We start from the raw sequence: 14,550 nt of genomic DNA, 5'->3' as shown, positions 1-14,550 counted from the left end.
AACCTCTGCCTCCTGGGTTCAAGCAATTCTCCTGCCTCAGCCTCCTGAGTAACTGGGATTACAGGCATGCACCACTATGACCAGCTACTTTTTGTATTTTTGGTAGAGACAGGGTTTTACCATGTTGACCAGGATGGTCTCGAACTCCTGACCTCAAGTGATCCACCTGCCTCAGCCTCCCAAAGTGCTGGGATTACAGGCATGAGCCACCGCGCCCAGCCCTGTGTTTATTAACTTGAATGGGACCTTTGAGATCACCAGCTCAGCCTCTGTCTGGTTTAGGAATTCTCTCTGTGGGGACCCTGCCTGACCATGCTCCTTGATGCAGTCCTCACATCCTCACCCAGGAGCCTTTTCTTTATGCCTTGATGAACTATATACTGTCTGTGCTGAGGACCCATGGAGAATGAGACCTTCTCAATGACATCCCACAGCTCCTTGAGGACAACTCTCTCCTGTCTACAGCCTGGATCTTCTCTTCTCTGGGTGGGGCCCCCCTTCCCTAGTGGGACCTGGCCCCCAGCCACATCTTGGCTGTGTTCTCTGGCAGCAATGCTGTCTGTTCCTATAAACTCAGGGCCCAACATTGAACTTGGGGCTTCTGGGGCTTTTTCCTTCTGCAAATAGGTAGAATGGGTATAGATGGTGCCCAACCTCCAAATGAGACCTGCAGAGGAATTTCCAGAGGACAGAAGGTGACTGGCTCGTGCAGAAGGCTGTTGGCCCCTTCCCCGGAGGCATTGAGGGCTCTGAACTGGAAGGGCCTACAGGAGTTTGTAGTCAAGACCTCAGTTTCTCGTGTGGGAGCTCAGCATAGACTCCCTTTCTCTGGCCTGGTTTAGGCGTGTTTTTGGCTCAAGGGGGCAGTAGAGTGGAGTGGTTGGGACCCCTGGCTTCCTGATCCACCTAACCTGGATCCAAATCTCCCCGTCCTCACTTCTGGCTGTATGACCTTGGGCAAGTCACTTTATTACAGTTTCCCGTGTGCAGAGGGGATAGTTCGTACTTATATAGCACATGTGAAATAGTAAATGGTGTTGTTTATGGTTATCATTCCCATCCCCCATGCGTGGCATGCAGTATATTGCCCCTTGTGTACAGATGGGAACATGACTGGGTAAGGATGAGATTTGCTCCTGGATCTCCATTTTCTTGTCCCGGGACCATGGAGAACTGTTCTGGAGATCATGGACCACTCTCCTCCCAGCAGGGGTGAGAGTCCACGTGCTGTGTTAGTGGCTGGCGATGGGGCTGGGATGAGGGGTGTTTGCATTACATCCCAGCAGGGCCCTTCTGTGGAACTCCTGGATGGCCTTGGCTGTTGGTGGCAGCCAGGCTGTTCTGGGTAGGAGCTTGGTGGTGCACCCCTGTCACATGCATCCCAGCCTCTGGTGGGTGGCGTAGGAGTCACATAATGGAGGAAACAGATGGAATCCCTGGGGACACAAAAAAGTCACAGGATACAGTGCAGATCAGTGCCTGGCACACAGGAGGGCCTCAATAGCTATTTGTGGAGAGTGAAAGGAAGAAGCAGGTGTCGGCGGCGACATTCCAGACCCTCAGCATCCTCTAGTATTAGGGAAGTGTGGTCTTGCGACTTGTCAGTTGGCCAGATGAAGCCGCAGAGGGCTTGTATGTTGCTTGTTTTTTTTGTGTGTGTGTGTTTGTTTTTTGGGTTTTTTGTTTTTTTTTTTTCTGAGACCGAGTCTCGTTCTGTCACCCAGGCTGGAGTACAGTGGTATGATCTCGGCTCACTGTAACCTCTGCCTCCCAGGCTCAAGCAATTCTCCCATCTTAGCCCCCCAAGTATCTGAGATTACAGGACACGCCCCCATACCCAGCGAATTTTTGTATTTTTAGTAGAGATTGGGTTTCACCATGTTGGCCAGGCTGGTCTTGAACTCATGACCTCAAGTGATTTGCCCGCCTTGGCCTCCCAAAGTGCTGGGATTACATGCGTGAGCTGCCATGCCTGGCACTTGTATGTTGCCTAAACCAAAGACTGGAAGGGTGGGTGGTGTGAGGCTGGGATAGTGTGTGGATGGCCCAGGTGGCTGGAATGAGACTGTGGGCTGGACATTTCTGGGCTGATCTACTCCAGGAAGACAGGCTGCTTTGAGTACCCTTGGAAATAACTTGCATGGTTTTATGGCTTCTTCCTCCTTTGTAGGCACTTTCTCTTCCCACTGTGGGGAGTGGTGGTGCCTGAAAGCTTCTATTCACAGCTCTGCCCCAGCCCAATGCAGAGTTCCTGTGTTTCTTGGGTCTGCTTTTACCTATTTCCCTCACTGACGAAGAGCTGGCTGCCCTCAATTTATCTGTGAATTTGCCAAGTTATTTTTTCCAATAAAAGTTCATTTTAGCAGTTAGGGAGCATGAGGCAGGTGGATCACTTGAGGCCAGGAGTTGGAGACCAGCCTGGGCAGCATGGTGAAACACTGTCTCTACTAAAAATACAAAAATTAGCAGGGCATGGTGGCATGCACCTGTAGTCCCAGCTACTTGGGAGGCTGAGGTGGGAGAATCACTTGAGCTCGGGAGGTGAAGGTTGCAGTGAGCCGAGATCATGCCACTGCCCTCCAGCCTGGGTGACAGAGCGAGATCCTGTCTCAGAAAAATAGCTAATTTTATGATACATTAATTTTTTATTTAAAAAGTATAGTATCACTGTATACAGATACTTGGCAAATGGTTTTATATAAATATAGAATGGTATTTTACTTTGTATAAAGTAAACAACCATGAAGACTATAATTTAGTAACAAATTGCTCAAATCCTTTGAAATAACCATGGTTAGCATTCTGGTTATTTTTCCTTCTATTGTCTTTCCCAGGCGTGTATCCTTTTATACCTAGTTGGAATTACAGTGTACACATGCTTTTTATGTCCTGCTTCAGAAAAAACCCTACGCTCTGTAACATGAATGATTCAACAAGAGAAACAATCAACACACCTGGGTTGATAATGCTATTTAAGGAGCTCTACCAACATTTGGGAGAAAAAAATGCCACAGCTCCAAGTAGAAAAATAGTGAGACATGAGTAGAATTTTCCACAGGGGAAACAAATGGTTAATACTTATTTTATTTTATTAGAGATAGGGTCTTGCTCTGTTGCCCAGCCTGAGTGCAGTGATGGAATCACAGCTTACCGCAGCCTTGAACTGGGCTCAAGTGATCCTCCCGCCTTATCCTCCCGAGTACCTGGGACTACATACAGGCACCACCATGTCAAACAAATTTATTTTATTTAGCTTTTTGAGACACAGTCTCTCTGTCATTCTGTCACCCAGGCTGGAGTGCAGTGATACAATCTCCTGGGTTCAGGCAGTTCTCCTGCCTCAGCCTCCTGAGTAGCTGGGATTACAGGCGCCCGTCACCATACCTGGCTAGATTTTGTATTTTTAGTAGAGATGGGGTTTCATCATGTTGGCCAGGCTGGTCTCAAACTCAAGTGATCTCCCTGCCTCAGCCTTTCAAAGTGATGTGAGCCACCGCGCCCGGCTGTATTTTATTTTGTGTAGAGATGGGTCTTGCTGTGTTGCCCAGGTTGGTTGTGAACTGGCCTCGAGTGATCCTCCAACCTAGGCCTTCCAAAGCTTGGGGATTACAGGTGTGAGCCACCATGCCTAGCTGAAAAACAGTTAATTAACCATGAACGATAATCAGTCTCATTATTGAAAATATTGCAAATTAAAGCAGGGATACTATTTCCCTTGATCAACTTAGCAAGGCTTTCTTTTCTTTTTAATGATCCTATTGTTTGTTGGATAGGTAACATGTAAATTGGCATAAATATTCTGGAAAGCAATTTGGAAACACATCAGGAGCTATATATTTGTTTACTAATTATGTCTTTTCCTTTGTAAATATCTTACGTCCTTGTCTTCTCAGGTGGTCTCAATTTTTTCTTTATTCAATTATATTGAGTAGTTTCAGTAATAAAGATGACTCTGTACACGTCCTATTTACAGATCCGTGTTGCTGGCTTTATTCTTTTTAAGCTTCAAAGTGTTTTCTATGTTTTTAATGTAGTTAGTTTTTTATCTGTTCCTTTGTGATTCTGTTATACTCCTAGATTTGGGAAGTCATCCTCACTTAAAAGGTTGTATAAATGTTCAATTCTGTTTACTTTTTAAAATTTGGTTTAAAAAAGATTTAAAGTGTAATTCTATCTAGGATGTATTTTGATTCTTAGATTGAGTCTTTCTCAAAATTGTTAAGGGGTTATTCTGACATCAGTTGATTAATCCTTCCCTCTCCAGTTTATTTGTGAAGCCTCCTTTAGCATTTATTATGACATTATTTCTGGACTATATTTTCGGAACTATATAATTTCTTTCTATGATCTATTTTCCCTTTTGCCCTCTGTTATAAGTATTTTAGGTTTATAATATTGGTTATAACCTCACCTTTTTTAGAAGGTCTTGCTTATATATTTCCCTAGCTGAACTTTAAAACCATTTAGTTAAGGTTAAAAAAAAAAAAAACCTCGTGAGGATTTGGGTAGTAGTTACATTCAACAATATATAAATTAATTTCTTTAAAAAACCAGTGTTTCCATATTTTGACTTGTCATCAGTGGACACGTTATATCTTCACATACAAAACCATTCTTAAAAATGTCTTTGTGGGCCGGTTGCCGTGGCTCGCGACTGTAATCCTAGCACTTCGGGAGGCGTAGGTGGGCGGATCACTTGAGCTCAGGAATTCAAGACTAGCCTGAGTAACATGGCAAAACCCCAACTACAAAAAATACAAAAATTAGCCGGGTTTGGTGGTGTGTGCCTGTAGTCCCGTCTACCCAGGAAGCTGAGGTGGGAGGATCGCTTAAGCCCAGGAGTTCGAGACTGCAGTGAGCTGAGATCGCGCCACTGCGCTCCAGCCCGGGTGACAGAGCAAGACCCTGTCTCAATAAGCAAAACAAACAAAACAAAACAAAACAAAATATTTTTGTGAACTTTTCTACTTTTTCTTTTATATTGGTCAGATACATTTCTCATTATGCTCATTTCTCTATATTTTATATTGTTGTTAGGAATAGTATCTTTAAAAACTCTATTTTCTTGCCGGCGCATAGGAATATCATTGCCTTTCACATGCTTATTTGATTAGCTGCTTTGCTGAGACCATTTTAATTTATGTTGTTTGTCAGATGACTGCCTTGAGTTTCTGAGGTTATACAGTCATTTCATATGCACCTAAGAATCACTTTGTCTGTTTTCAATGTCTGTGCTTTCTATTTAATTGGCCAGACCTAACTTGACTTTTCTTTTCTTTTCTTTTCTTTTCTTTTTTCAGACAAAGTCTCACTGTCACTCAGGCTGGAGTGCAGTGGAGTGCAGAGGCTCACTACAGCCCTGACCTCCTGGGTTCAAGCGATCTTCTTCCCACCTCAACCCCCCAAGTATCTGCGACTCCAGGCACACACCACCATGCCCAGCTAGTTTTTAAATTTTTTTGTAGAGACAGGGTCTCACTATGTTGCCCAGACTGGTCTCAAACTCCTGGGCTCAGGCAATCCTTCCACCTTGGTCTCCCAAAGTACTGGGCTTGCAGATATGAGCCACCACGCCCGGCCTGGCAAGAACTTTCATGATGCTATTCAGGGATACTGGTGATGAAAGGCATCCTTGTTTTGCTCTTTGTTTTAAAGGGAAAGCTTCTTCCATTACTTTGATGTTGCTCCTGGGATGTATGATGAGATCTGTCTACTCCTACCCAAAGGGACTGGTGTAATTCACAACAACTCCAACAAAACTTCTTTCCAGCCCTTAATATATCTGTCACAAAGCGCTGGAGGGCTTATTGTTTGGAAGTATTACTCTTTTTAGAATCCCCAGCTTGCCCCAAACTCTGAGCCCACAGTGCCTGTTTGCTTCCAGCTCAGGCCTTGCTCTCGCTCTTCTGAAAGCCTGACTTTTGGGACCTTGTTCCTCGCTGGCAGGATTTAGCAGTCTCTCCTGCCAGCCCCACCTGCTGATAGAAGAGCTGGGGATTGACATCGGACAACTGCAGGGCTGGGTTACCAAGTGCAGCCCTGGACCAGAGGAGGCATTAACAACACCCCTTATAGGCTGCCTGGCAGAGGAGCCCTGTGGACCCTCAGTCATCTGTAATTTTGCCCTTTTCCCACCTGTCCCTTTTTTCCCATGAGTCTGCTGGACTTCTGGTACTATGCTCTCGGGGTCTTCTCAGTCCACTGGGAAAACGGCACAAAAAGGGGTTAATACAACACAGGATGAGGAAGTCTTGTTTGCATTATATGAGGCTCAGCTCCTGGAGCAACTGACTGCTTAGGACAGTCAGAGAAGGCTTCATGGAGGAGGTGACATTTGAGCTGGGTCTTGGAGCAAGAGAATAAATCTGTGAGGCAGATGAGGGAGAAAGCCTTCAACTGTGATTATTTCCATGTATTTTGTATTATTGTTGCTGTTAGGAATAGAATCTTTTAAAACCGTATTTTACTGGTTAGGAATAGAATCTTTTAAAACCGTATTTTACTGCTGGCATATAGAAATATTATTGAGTTTCACATGTTTATTTTGGAGCAATTTTCAAAGGCTTAGTAGCCTGGGAGAGCCTGGCCTCTTTGGGGAAAAGATGAGAGTTTTCTGAGAGATAACTAGGGTGGTGCTCTCAGGGTCGATGAGTGCTGCTGGGTGGGAGGTTGAGGGCTGACTGGACACTAGCAACAGGAGTGACCCAGAAGACTTCTGGGAGAGATGGGATGGAAGCTGGCCTGGAAGCCTAGAGAGGCTTTAGATCGAGTGGGAAGAGGAGGTAAAGTGGAAGCGGAGGGCTGCTACAATATTGGTAGCATTCCTGCTAAATATCTTCTAGGCGCTTTGTTAGTCATTATTTTACTACATTTAATTTTTCCCAACAGATCTCCTAGGCAGATGATGGTACCTTCTTTCTACAGTTAAGGAAACTGAGGCTCAGGGAACTTGAGTGACACGTTGATGAGCTGGACAGACTAATTTCTGAACCCCTATACTTTTAGTGTCTGTCTGCTGCTGTATATATATCTGTCATCGATATAATAATATATATAATTGTATATGTATATATATCAGCTTTATTGAGATATAATTCACATGCCATACAATTCATCCACTTAAAGTGTACAATTCAGTGGTTTTACTATGTTCAGAGTTGAGCAGTTGTCACCACAATCCAATCTTAGAACTTTTTGTGTGTGTATGTGATAGTCTTACTCTGTTGCCCAGGTTGAAGTGCAGTGGTGTGATTTCGGCTCACTGCAACCTCCGCCTTCCAGGTTCAAGGGATTCTCATGACTCAGCCTCCCAAGTAGTTGGGATTGCAGGCATGTGCCACCATGCCTGGCTAACTTTTTTTTTTTTTTTTTGTATTTTTAGTAGAGATGGGGTTTCTCTATATTGGCCAGGCTAGTCTTGAACTCCTGGCCTCAAGTGATCTGGCCACCTCAGCCTCCCAAAGTGCTGGGATTACAGGCATGAGCCACTGCGCCCAGCCCAATCGTAGAACATTTTTATTCCCCTACAAAGAACTCCCCCGGCCCCCATCCCTTGCAGCGCTGGCATTCACTAATCTCCTTTCCGTCTGTATGCATTTGCCTGTTCTTGACATTTCATATAAATGAAACTGTACAATATTCCGGCCTTTGTAACTGGCTTCTTTTGCCTGATGTCATGTTTTCAGGGTTCAGCCATGCTATAGCTGCTATAACATACATTTGTACTTCATTTCTGTTTTTAAAATGTTTTTTGTGGGGAAGACAGAGTCTTGCTCTGTTGCCCAGGCTGGAGTGTAGTGGTGTGATCTGGGCTCACCGCAACTTCCACCTCCCAGGCTCAAGTGATTCTCATGTCTCAGCCTCGTGAGTAGCTGGGATTACAGGTGTGTACCACCATGCCTGGCTAATTTTTTTATTTTTAGTGGAGATAGGATTTCACCATGTTGGCCAGGCTGGTCTCGAACTCCTGGCCTCAAGCTACCCACCCACTTTGGCCTCCCAAAGTGCTGGGATTACAGGTGTGAGCCACCACGCCTGGCCACTTCATTTCTTTTTATTGCTGGATGATATTGCCTTTCATGGAGAGACCACATTTTGCTGATCCATTCCCCAGTTGGTTGACATTTGGGTTTTTCCACTTTCTGGCTTTTGGGTGATTGTGAATAATGCTGCCAAGAACATCCATGTGTAATGTGTTTTTTTATGGACGTATGTTTTTGTCTCTTGGGTATATACCTAGGAGTGGAGTGACTGGGTCATATGGTAACTCTGTGCTCTGTGTTTAACCATTTGAGGAACTGCCTGACTGTTCCGTGCAGCGGCTTCCCAGCTGCTGCTTGTACGAGACTTGCCTTTAGCATGACAGGACTAGGAAGAAGATCAAACCATAAAGTCTGTGTGAATTGCCTGTTTTCAAAGAAATAGGCTATTGTAAAGCACTCTTTAGACTGTGTCTGTGCTGTTGAGTCTTTGTTGATTCTAAAGGGACTTGTGGATTTTGCAGGGTTTCGAGGGCACTGCTATGAATGCCAGTCATCTTTGTGCTGGCAGACATGATTCTGGCTAGCAGACTGTGGCAACAGAGACGGCGCTGGTACAAATCCTTAAGTTCAGGGTGCAAGGGAGGGATAGGTGTGAGCTAATGCCTGTGAGGAAGGCTGCTGGAAGACAGAGGGCAGACTCTGAAGCCTGGTCCAGGGGAGACAGGTGGGAGGGCAAGGAGGCTGGAAGGGGGCATGGAGGTGGGGTCCATGTGAGTCTGGGACAAGTTCTCAGGCAGCTGTGGCTGATAACTCTGGTTTGTCTTTGTCCTTTGGCTGCAGACCTGGCCGAGTGCAAGCTGGTCTCCTTTCCCATTGGCATCTACAAGGTCCTGCGGAACGTCTCCGGCCAGATCCACCTCATCACCCTGGCTAACAACGAGCTCAAGTCCCTCACCAGCAAGTTCATGACCACGTTCAGTCAGCTCCGAGGTAGGCCCTGGTCAGCTCTAGCCAGAAGGGCATGGCCAGCCCTCATCCTTCAGGCTCTGACCCTGTCTGGGGAGTGCCACCAGAGCTGGTCCCTGGTCAGTGACACCATGAAGTCATTCCCATGGGTAGACTTTGAAAATGGACCTGTGTTCTCTGCAGCTTGGAACTCTCTAGGTCACTTCTGCCTCTAGCTGGCTGTGAAGCACATTGACCAAGGGTCAAGGATGTGGTTCTTGGAGTGATTCTCTTGTTCTGAACAGACCCGCGGGATGTTTGGGTCCTGAGGCCCTCGGAGTCATTATTTCCCAGTAGTCTTTTTTTTTTTTTTTTTTTTTGAGGCGGAGTCTCCCTCTGTCGCCCAGGCTGGAGTGCAGTGGCCGGATCTCAGCTCACTGCAAGCTCCGCCTCCCAGGTTTACGCCATTCTCCTGCCACAGCCTCCCGAGTAGCTGGGATTACAGGCGCCCGCCACCTCGCCCGGCTAGATTTTTGTATTTTTATTTTTATTTTTTTAGTAGAGACGGGGTTTCACCCTGTTAGCCAGGATGGTCTTGATCTCCTGACCTTGTGATCCGCCCATCTCGGCCTCCCAAAGTGCTGGGATTACAGGCTTGAGCCACCGCGCCCGGCCTATTTCCCAGTAGTCTTGAATGAGCCCCCTTCTCACCTTCCAATCTAGTGTTGTTCTCCTGTGTTGCTGTCTCAGTTCAGGAGTGAGAGATGCCAGGGATGTTGGCATTTTCTTTCTTTCCTTTTTTTTTTTTTGAGTCTTGCTCTGTCGCTCAGGCTGGAGTGCAGTGGTGTGATCTTGGCTCACTGCAGCCTCCACCTCCCAGGTTCAAGCAATTCTCCTGCCTCAGTCTCCCAAGTAGCTGGGATTATAGGCATGTGCCACTACATCCGGCTAATTTTAGTATTTTTAGTAGAGGTGGGGCTTCACCATGTTGGCCAAGCTGGTCTCAAACTCCTGACCTCAGGTGATCTGCCTGCCTCGGTCTCCCAAAGTGCTGGGATTACAGGTGTGAGCCACTACGCCTGGCTGATGTTGACATTTTCTCTGCTGGGCATATGCAGAGCACGTGGATGTAGGTGCTTGGTATCAAAGTGGCAGGAGGCCAGCAGGTGGGCCTCACAGATGCTCTAGAAATAGTTCCTCTGGATGGACAAGCAGTGTGCCTTGACTGCTGCAGTGCCTGCCGTCTTCTCCAGAGAGCAGTCCCTCCATCCTTCTATGAGAGGTCACTGCTGCTCAGTGACCCATGTGGCAGAGCTGTGGCGTGGGCGCCTGTTGCACGTTTGTGAAAGGGTGGAGTGGGAGAATTGCAGAGGGCACAGGAAGCCTAGGGGGGCAGATCCTGCTTCATCCCAGACTCACATGGACCCTAACTCCATGCCCCCTTCCAGCCTCCTTGCCCTCCCACCTGTCTCCCCTGGACCAGGCTTCAGAGCCTCTGTCTTCCAGCAGCCTTCCTCACAGGCATTGACTCATACCTGTCCCTCCCTTGCACCCTGAACTTAAGGATTTGTACCAGCGCCGTCTCTGTTGCCACAGTCTGCTAGCCAGAATCATGTCTGCCGGCACAAAGATGACTGGCATTCATAGCAGTGCCCTCGAAACCCTGCAGAATCCACAAGTCCCTTTGGAATCATCAAAGACTCAATAGCACAGATGCAGTCTAAAGAGTGCTTCACAATAGTCTACTTCTTTCAAAACAGGCAATTCACACAGACTTTGTGGTTTGATCTTCTTCCTAGTCCTGTCACACTGAAGGCAAGCCTCGTACACACAGCAGCTGGGAAGCCACCATGCAGAACGGTCAGGCAGTTCCTCAAATGGTTAAACACAGAGCACAGGGTTACCATATGACCCAGTCACTCCACTCCTAGGTATGTACACAAGATATGTAAAGACATACGTCCACGTTGCCAGGCACTGTGGCTCACGCCTGTAATCCCAGCACTTTGGGAGACTGAGGCAGGTGGAGCGCCTGAGGTCAGGAGTTCGAGTTGGCGAAACCCTGTCTCCACTAAAAATACAAAAATTAGCCGAGTGTGATGGCGTATGCCTGTAATCCCAACTACTTGGGAGGCTGAGGAGAATCGCGTGAACCCGAAAGGTGGAGGATGCAGTGAGCCGAGATTGTGCCATTGCAGTCTAGTCTGGGTGATAGAGCAAGACTCTGTCTCAAAAACAAACAAACAAACAAAAAAACAAAAAATACCCAAAAACAAAACCATACGTCCATGCAAAAACACATTACTCACGAATGTTCATGGCAGCATTATTCTTAACAGCCTGAAAGCTAGAAAGTAGAAACATACAAATGTCCATCAACTGGGAAATGGATCCACAAAATGTGGTCTCCCCATGAAAGGGAATATCATCCAGGTTCTGGGAATGCTCTAGATGATAGGGATATGAAAAGGGTCTAAGATCCTGTTTAGAGAAAGAAATATGTGAAATGCTGATGATGCATGAGGGACCCGAGCAAGCCTATCTCATAGGGCTGACTTTAGGCTGGGCAAGCTTCCTAGAGGAGGTGTGGGCATTGGGCAGGCCAGGAGGGAGAGGGTGCGTGAAGTGGCAAATACAGTGCAGGGACAGTGGCTCAGGAGGGAGCTACAGGCAGGACCTGGAAAGGCCACCATGCAAACAGAAGGACAAGGAGGAGGGATTCGTCTATATAGCTGTTTCTGAGTGAAGCTCACAGAGTTTGTTGCATTTGTGTCTGAAAAGCTAAAATCCCTATGACTTGGAGGACACGGAGAGGCCCCTAGGGCTAGATTTCCAGGTCTGGAACTTTCCAGGCCATGGCTGCCTTTCCAGGCCACCTGTGTCAGTCCCAGGGTCCTCTAGTGCTGTACCTAGCCAATTGGGATTGGATGTTTGCTTTCCCGAGGAGGATAGAATGATTGAAAATGGAGGGTGGGGCCTTGGGGAAGGGCACAGTCAGGCCCTTTGGGTAAGAGGAGAGTTCATTTGTACTTTTCCTTCCTTAGACCTTCCCTCGAACACCTTTGTCTCCCAGACCCGGGTCTGGAGGCCTAGGTCTCCACCAGAGTCTCTCCCTGCGGAGACTAGGGTTGCAGGACACATTATCCTCACCACCCGGTGCTGTGATATGGGTATGGACAAAATGTTGGAAGGGACTGCTGGGAAGAGGAATGAATTCTGAGAGAGTGGCATGGGCAGAGCCTGGGTATGGACGCAAGAGCTTTGAAAGTGCTTGACATTTGGGAAGTGCCTTGTGGGATGAGTAAGTAGGCCCTCTCCAGAGGGCACGGGGAAATGTACCAGAGAAATGCCAATTAGCCCGTGCATCTGTGAGATGCAGAAATGTATTTACATAGCACCTTCTGGTCAGAAGTCTGTTGAAGATGCTGTTTGAACTCCTTCCCTGCTGCCAGTGGCTCCTGACTCCCTCATGCTGCCTCGAATCACAAAGTGCCTGCTAATGGAATTCAGAGAGGCAGCGGATTGAGGGATGTGGTAGCAGCAGCAGGGGTGGGAGCTGAGCACCCTGTTGGGCTCTCACCTTACCTTGAGAGATGGCTCTGGGCCTGAGCCTTTGTTGTGGTTTCTCTTTCAAATAGAAAAGCCCTCTTCTTTTATGTGTGAAGAGGAGGCTTAAACAGGCCTGACTGAGCTCAACAGGCCTGCTGTGTCCTCCTCTGGGTACCTGACAGAGGTGGGCTGCCTCGGTGCTGGGGAGGGAACAAGCTGCTTCCTCTCTGCCTGTCACAATGTCTCCCGGGGCTGCCCTGGGGACTCTTCTGCAAGGCCCAAGGCCCTGGCAGGGGTGAGTCATCTCTAAGTGATTCCATCCCCTTGATGTCCTTCATCCATTTTATGGAAGGAAAAAACAAGACATGAGAAAGCCAAGGGCACACATGGAATTGGTCTGATCGCAGGTGGGCCCTGCAGAGAGTGTCCCCATGTCCTGCTGTGGCTCTTCTGTCCCTTCTGCTCCTGTATCCCTGTTTCCCCTCTTCCTGTAGTCTTAGCCCCTTTTAGTGAGTGTGTCCTGGGACTGCCAGGCCAGAGGTGTAGGAGACACACCTATGGCAATAAACGAAGCCCACCCAAATGAGAAAAGCAAAGGCTATGTATTCAGAGCTTGCTACAGCGAAGGAGTCAGCCACCATCACTTGTGTGTTGGCAGAGACTCAAAGGCAGACAGCAGAGTGGTAGAGTGGAAAAAAGGGAAGACTTCAGGTACTCTCTGATTGTTGGCATGGGGGAGTTCTAACTAGAGGCGGAGCATCCTCTGCGATTGACGAGGGGGGCATATTGGCTTTCTCTTGTTGGTTAATTGGAAGTGGGGACAAAAATCGGGAAGCTGTTAGTTATTAATTGAGTCCTGGCCACTTGGGACCAGTTGTTACAGGGATTATTGTTTGGCCTCCTGGATGATTGCTAGAGATAGCAGTCTGACTTCTCACAAATCTGACGTATGGCAGGCTGGCGTCCTGGCTGGTTACTGTGGATCGTGGGTTGGTTTCCTGGGCAGGCTGCTGTGGGTTGTGAGTGGAGTTCTGTTTTTATATTTGGCCTGGTCATTGTCTGTTTGTATATTCAGTCTCTCACACCCCTGCCCGTCAGCTCAATCCAGCGGATTCCCACAGGCATTGGGTTTGGTGTGGCTGTGGGGATGCATGGGTGAGTGATAACAGCAGAGCCCAAATTCACAGGTGCTCAGCTCCCCTGGCTCCATGCTGAGCGCTCTCCCTGCATCATGTCATTTAGTTCTGGTAGCACCTGTGTCATTTGGGAATGATAAGAAAACTGAGAGCTGGATGTGGCCCCAGAGGAGCTCCCTATCTTGCAGGGGAGGCAGGTTTATGAGCAGACACGATGTCATACATGATGTGAGGGGCGGTGCAGCAGACGTTTGCCCACGGTCTGTGGGTGTCCAGGCAGTGGAAGTCAGTTCTGCCTTCAGTGAGCAGGAAATCAGAAAACCTCCAGAGGAAATGACTTAAAGCGTGGATTTGACAGATGAGAAGGGTTTTACCGGGTAAATAAGAAGGAGTTTCTATAGCATCTTTTGGTACAGTGAAAGGTGTGTTTGGGAAAAAACTAGAAAAGTGGTACAAGACTGAGTGTTACAGAGCAGAGGGACGGTGCGTTGTTAGGGACTGGCTGGAAGGAGTCATCTGCCTGGGCGGGAACATTTGGGAAGAGTTCTGGGAGGTTGGGAGGGGATAGGCCCTGTGGAAAAGGCCAAGAGAAGCATCCTAGCAGGGAGAAGCAGTGTGAGGCCAGGCAGGGAAGGCACAGAACAGGCAGGGCCTCAAAGCCGAGTCATAAGGGAGGCTGTGAGCTCCTTCTGCCCTCCAAAACGATGAGTTCCCTCACCTCAAGAGCCTGGGCCTGGGCCAGGGCAACAGGAGGTGGCTGCTGTGGCTGCTGCAGGGCAGGAGGCGGGCTTTGGTTGGTCGGGAGCAGGTGCGTGTGGGTGCGGGAGGACCGGGAGGTGGGTTGCTCCAGTCAGCCGGCCTGAGACCTCCATGGACACTTGCTGACCCCAAGACCCTGCATCTGGAGGCAACACAGCCTGGTGGAACTGGGCCCCAGA

General features: G+C 48.0%; 1 protein-coding gene across 8 annotated transcripts in view; it reads left to right on the top strand.

The window, feature by feature from the left end:
- The window catches only part of LRRC20 (leucine rich repeat containing 20), a 97,893-nt gene that overhangs the window by 40,733 nt on the left and 42,610 nt on the right, over positions 1-14,550 (top strand). For 5 of the 8 annotated variants that reach the window (XM_011991062.1, XM_011991056.1, XM_011991059.1 and 2 more), the window contains one exon: positions 8,823-8,972. The exons of 2 other annotated variants lie outside the window; for them this stretch is intronic. In XM_011991062.1, coding sequence (XP_011846452.1) covers positions 8,823-8,972 — 150 coding nt within the window. Of the gene's footprint in view, positions 1-8,822; positions 8,973-13,893; positions 13,990-14,550 lie in introns of those variants that run through there. One more of the 8 variants, XM_011991064.1, reaches the window with a different exon arrangement.

This window comes from Mandrillus leucophaeus, unplaced genomic scaffold (assembly GCF_000951045.1).
Source record: "Mandrillus leucophaeus isolate KB7577 unplaced genomic scaffold, Mleu.le_1.0 Scaffold39, whole genome shotgun sequence".
NCBI classification, from domain to species: domain Eukaryota; kingdom Metazoa; phylum Chordata; class Mammalia; order Primates; family Cercopithecidae; genus Mandrillus; species Mandrillus leucophaeus.
The sequence above is the reverse complement of the archived record's forward strand: the minus strand, read 5'-3'. Positions and strand labels throughout refer to the sequence as shown.